This window comes from Hipposideros armiger, unplaced genomic scaffold (genome assembly GCF_001890085.2).
Source record: "Hipposideros armiger isolate ML-2016 unplaced genomic scaffold, ASM189008v1 scaffold_154, whole genome shotgun sequence".
NCBI classification, from domain to species: domain Eukaryota; kingdom Metazoa; phylum Chordata; class Mammalia; order Chiroptera; family Hipposideridae; genus Hipposideros; species Hipposideros armiger.
In genome coordinates, this window is record NW_017731504.1 from 2652870 (window position 1) to 2657862 (window position 4993).

General features: G+C 40.2%; 1 protein-coding gene across 1 annotated transcript in view; it reads right to left on the minus strand.

Moving 5' to 3' along the window:
• DPPA4 (developmental pluripotency associated 4) overlaps positions 1-3928 on the minus strand; it is a 42993-nt gene extending 39065 nt beyond the window's left edge. Inside the window, exons 1-3 of the mRNA XM_019651170.1 lie at positions 3855-3928; positions 1863-2013; positions 6-161 (exon numbers count right to left, since the gene is read on the minus strand). Of these exons, the coding sequence (XP_019506715.1) occupies positions 6-161; positions 1863-2013; positions 3855-3878 (331 nt within the window). The 5' untranslated portion in view covers positions 3879-3928. The remainder of the gene's footprint in view (positions 1-5; positions 162-1862; positions 2014-3854) is intronic.
• Between the last annotated feature and the right edge of the window lie 1065 nt (positions 3929-4993).

Genomic DNA, 4993 nt, shown 5'->3' on the forward strand with positions numbered 1-4993 from the left:
CAAGCCTTTGGTGCCCAGCTTTAACTGCTGGCACCAGGCCCTCACAATATCTCGGTGAAGCAGGTTTATGGGTGGCAGTCTTGAGGGCAATGGAGGAATTGGTATCTTCCTCCGAAGTCTTATTCTTTTACCGTCTTGTGCCATCGGTTGTGGACAGGAAGCTGAAGGAGAATGGGATAAAATTAGTAATAATTAACTTTAACTTTTGTGTGACCTTTTAAAATGTCAAAAGTATGGGAGCATTTGAGATCTTGCTCCTGCAGCACATCCCCCCCCCACCCCCACCAGATGTCATCAGTTGGGCTCAAATAAACTCTCAGAAAAATGAAAACATAAAATAAAAATATCAAAAAGTATAATTACTTTTTTAGTTCTCAGAGTCTGGTCCCTATTGTACAGTTAAATGACTTACCAAAGACCACAGAACCTCCAAAGCACAGAACCTCAAACCTAGGCCTCAATACTTCCAAATCCCAGTTTTTACTTCCTAAACTTCTCACTACTCACACACACTTGTGAACTCCTTAACGCGCAGACTCCGAGGAGGTTGCACTAGAGACTGCAGTTCCAATCCAGGGGAGTGATAGAAGTTTTAGATGGGAGATCATAAATACTCTATGGTGCCTTGCCCTCCCTTTCACTATAAAACAAATCAGCTACCCAGCAATAAGCACCCAGCTTTCAGCACAACCACTATTACCCATAATTTTGCCAGCACACCCCCATCAGAACAGCACTCCACACCCATCGCACACACGTCTGCTGCACCTCACACACAGCACCATTCAGGAAAAGACTTGGCGAACACAACTCTAGAAATAGACACAAGTATGTTGAGGCTAATAATTGCTAGGGTTTACTGAGTCCACATTACTAGTCAGGCAGAATATAGGTATCTTACCTAATTATTCTGTTCATTACAACTGACCCTCCACCCCATCGCGACTCAACACAGTAGGTATTACCCTCAATTTTTAGAATAGAAGGTGAAGTTTCAAGAATGAGGTTTCAAACTTACATCAGTCTGTCCTCAAATCACGGCACATCAAGAACACTTAACTCCAAGCAGTGAGCTGTTAAAAATTTTAACTTCCACAGCTGAAAGTCTTTTTTTTTTTTTTTAAAGGTTTTTTTATGGAGCCAAAAATGCTAGCCAAAAAGACAGGTCTTGGGGCATGAAGTCCAAACTTCCATCAGTTTGGCTAAATGGAAAAAGCATACATGTCCATTGTCTTGGATTTTGCAAGTGTTTTTATACAACAAGTAGCAAGCAGGGGGAAGAAAGAATTAAGTCACCTAAAAGAATTTACATTAGCTATAGACAAAGGGGTGGGAGAAAGTGAGGTGGGTCCAGCCCTGGGGTAGGTGCAGAGTCCACAAAACCCACATGTAAAGAAGCAGCCAAGGCTCCTGGAGTTTGATAGCCTCTGGCTGAAATAATCTGTGGAAACAGACATAGGGAAATTAATCTGAAGTCCCAATAGACAATAGAGGGATGTGAGCCATCTTTTCTTACCTGGCCCAGAGCCATTTAACAGAGTAACAGTTCTTTTTCTCTCACTCTTGGGCTGCTGTAATGTAATTTAGAATATCTCAGAATATTCTCCTTGTCAGAGTGAAAGCAAAATGAAGATCAGAACCAAATATATTGTGGGAGTTTGGAGACAGGAAGTGGTAAGATTTAACAGAGGTGACCGAAAGGCTGTATGGAGGTAAGATTTAAGCTAGGCCTCGAAGGAAGTGTAGGATTTGTAAAATAGAGAAGAAAAATTTATTTTCTACCTTTTCTACTCCAGAAACATTCCTCAAGCTTCTTCAACCCAAGGGAATGGGATTCGAGGACTTGTGGACGGACCTCTTACCTTCACTGTCTTTCATGGGTCTTTTTCGTTTGGTCCCCTTCCCTGAGGTCCTTTTTGTACTTGGTTCTCCAGCAGCCCGCTGTTTCTCTTCAGCTTCTGCAGAGACTTTGCAAGTCGTTTTTTTCTCCTTTGACTTCTTTGTGGCGTTCCGCTGGGAAAAGAGGAGCCAGTCAGTCATTCTTCTGATGTCTGACCTACCACTTGAACACTTCCTGCCTTAAGATAACCCACACCCAAGACACCAAGACATCACTGAACGGTGTGTATTCTCCAGTATCATCTTAATGCCCAGGTTTATTTACAATATAAGAGAGAGAAGCAATGGTGGGTAAATGGGAAAAGGCCAATTTGAATGTGTAAGAAAAGACAGAATATAGATACAAACAAAACAGAGGAAACTGCTCTGTTTTGGAGCAAGCCCTCTATCACCCATTATCTATATCTTAATCTCTTACCAGGAAGATTTTCCCCCCCCATTCCTTTATTCTTGATGTCTTTCAAATAAATGTTTCCCAGAAGGATGCTATACATTGATTCAATGGTTTATTGTTCTTAACAGGAAAATATGAAGATAATCAAATGTCTTTAATACAACCTACCAGTTTCTTCTCAAACTGCTTGTTCTCCATAGTCCCAAATTCCAGTGGCAGCATTCCATTCCAAACTAGTTACTTTCGCCTGAAGGAATTTCCCTCAGCTCCACCCCCACCCACTTCTATTTACATTTTAAAATATCACTCCTTTTCTACAATAGAATCTCACTTCAAGTGTTGGTTCATCTGGCAACCCTTTCTAGCCTTTATAGATCAAGTCAAATCTACTGCCTATTTCCTCAGTTCTACCACTTGTCAGTTGCAATTTTATATTTGCTTATGTGATTTGATCAATGCCTGTTACTCCATTTGATTGTAAGCTCCAACAGGGTAAAATTCCTTCCCCTTTCATTGCAGGCACTTAATACTTATTGGTTAATTTGAATTGAAAGAAGACAGTGGGGATCAAGGTGGTTTGGTACAGAGAAACTAACATTTGTTGTGCCTCTATCTTATTTCAGGTATTGACACTTTTCTTATTTTCCTTCATTTAATCCTCACAGCAATCTGGTGACAATTTATTACTTTGTTTTTCAGATGCTGAGGCTGAGAGGCTACAGAAAGAACTAAAGGCATACAGATGGATTTGATTTTTATCTAAAGTGCCTAAGGCTAACTTGCTCTCAAATCTAAATCCTTTCCAGCATCCATCAATGGGGGAGGGAGTACTTGGACAAATTAACATTTGTATGGCATTTTTACATCTTTATTGCAGTTTCACATTCATATTCAAATCTTACATATGCATAATCCTTTCACAAAAGGCTCACTTTGGGCTCTCACAAAAGTCTTAAAATTGAGAGTGCAAAAAATGACCCGGTTCTCCTAGAGACCCTGAGAGAGCTCAGGGTTCCTGGTCACAGTACTTCAATTCTTCTGTACCATGCCTCAAAGCCTCTTTACCTGTAGTTCCTGTCTGCAGTCCTCATGGTATGTCTGGCTTCTAATTATTTCTTGGCCTTGGGCAAGAAATTATTTCCCCATCCCTGGGGGAAAAAAGACCGAGACCCAGCACCTTAGCTTAGGACCTGTGTCTTTTGAAGGGAAATTAAAGCATCTCATTCTTTCTCAGCCTCAGTTCATCTACCTCTTCCTAAAATCTTCCCCTCACCTCACCTTTTCTCCTGTTACCCTTTCCTTCTAGCTATGATACTTGATTCTTCTGACAGGATAAAGCATCTCTTCAAAACCCAAACAGGAAACCCCATTTCTTATTATTTCCTCACTCAAATATACCAGGCTGCAATCATATCCAGGACTTTAATTTTTTCTTAAAGTGAAGAGAAGGAAATTCTAAGGCACATTATTTTCTCCTCACAAGGAGCAGTGTGCTCATAGCGAGAGAGAGAAACACAAGAAGAGTCAAAAACAGTGAACAGACCCACTAAAATGTACTTACTTTCTTGCCTTTTGCATCCTCCATACTCAGAAAAGACTTCGAGGTTGATAAACAGAAAACCTTCTTACTTCTGAAATGGCTCCTGGCCCAAGATTACTTTTTTTTAAAAGTCTCCTCCCACTTCCTGCCACCCCAGGCACTTTTCTTTTCTCCTCCTCTGTTTCCTCCCTGACAATTTTGTGAAAGCTAAATGTGTGTACTTTCTTATTCATGAGGAAATTCTTGTATGAATGAATACCATTCCTGGCCCTTATTTTGTGAGCTTTTTAATAATTATCCAAGGTGTGGTTCAGGAGAACTTGAAAAGTTAAAAACTTCAAATAAATGCCAAAGGAAAAACAAAAGTTTCTAGAGACTTCTAAACAAGTTGAAGGGATTTAATGCTGGAACTTGTGGAAACAGTAGAATTCTGGGTGGGTTCAGACTGGTGGCTTGAAGAAAGCAAAACTGTTTTTAAGTACCACATACATTTCATTAATTAGGCAAGCTACTCAACCAATAAAAACCCCAGCTTTCCATCAGTACTAATAATAACTAGTACCTTCTCATCTGCCATTGGCTAATAATCATTTTTAAAGTCCATTGAGTATTTGTTATGTGCCAAATTCCAGGTTTAAAAATTCACAGCCAGGGACAGCCGAGTGTCTCAGTTGGTTAAGAGCTTGCTCAAGAGTGTGAGCTCCGATCAACAGGGTCGCCGGTTCAATTCCCAGACTGTGCTGAGCTGCCACTGAGCTGCCAACAGGTGGAAGGATGGCTTGCTAAAAAAAAAAAAAAAAAAAATCACAGCCATTATTTTATTGTTCTCTATTTTATAGATGACAACATATATGTAAAGCTGTATTGGTATCTCGTTAGATGGCACAGTGAGAGAACAAGAAATCAAACCTAGGTTGACCTGATTATACTGCTCAGGCTCCTAACCTACTGACTCCCAAACAAGGTCAAGATTCTCTCCTTAAAAATAACTTGAAAAATGCCTCCTCAGATCCCGCATTGCCAAATGATCGAGTGTTAGTGATGTGAAGTGAAGGAATCTCCTATGTTAAAAACCAGTGACTGTTGGAATTCAAACTTTCCTTTGTCAGATTACAAAGCCTGTTTTGTTCCTTTGTTTTGTTTTTCTACATCTTACTGCT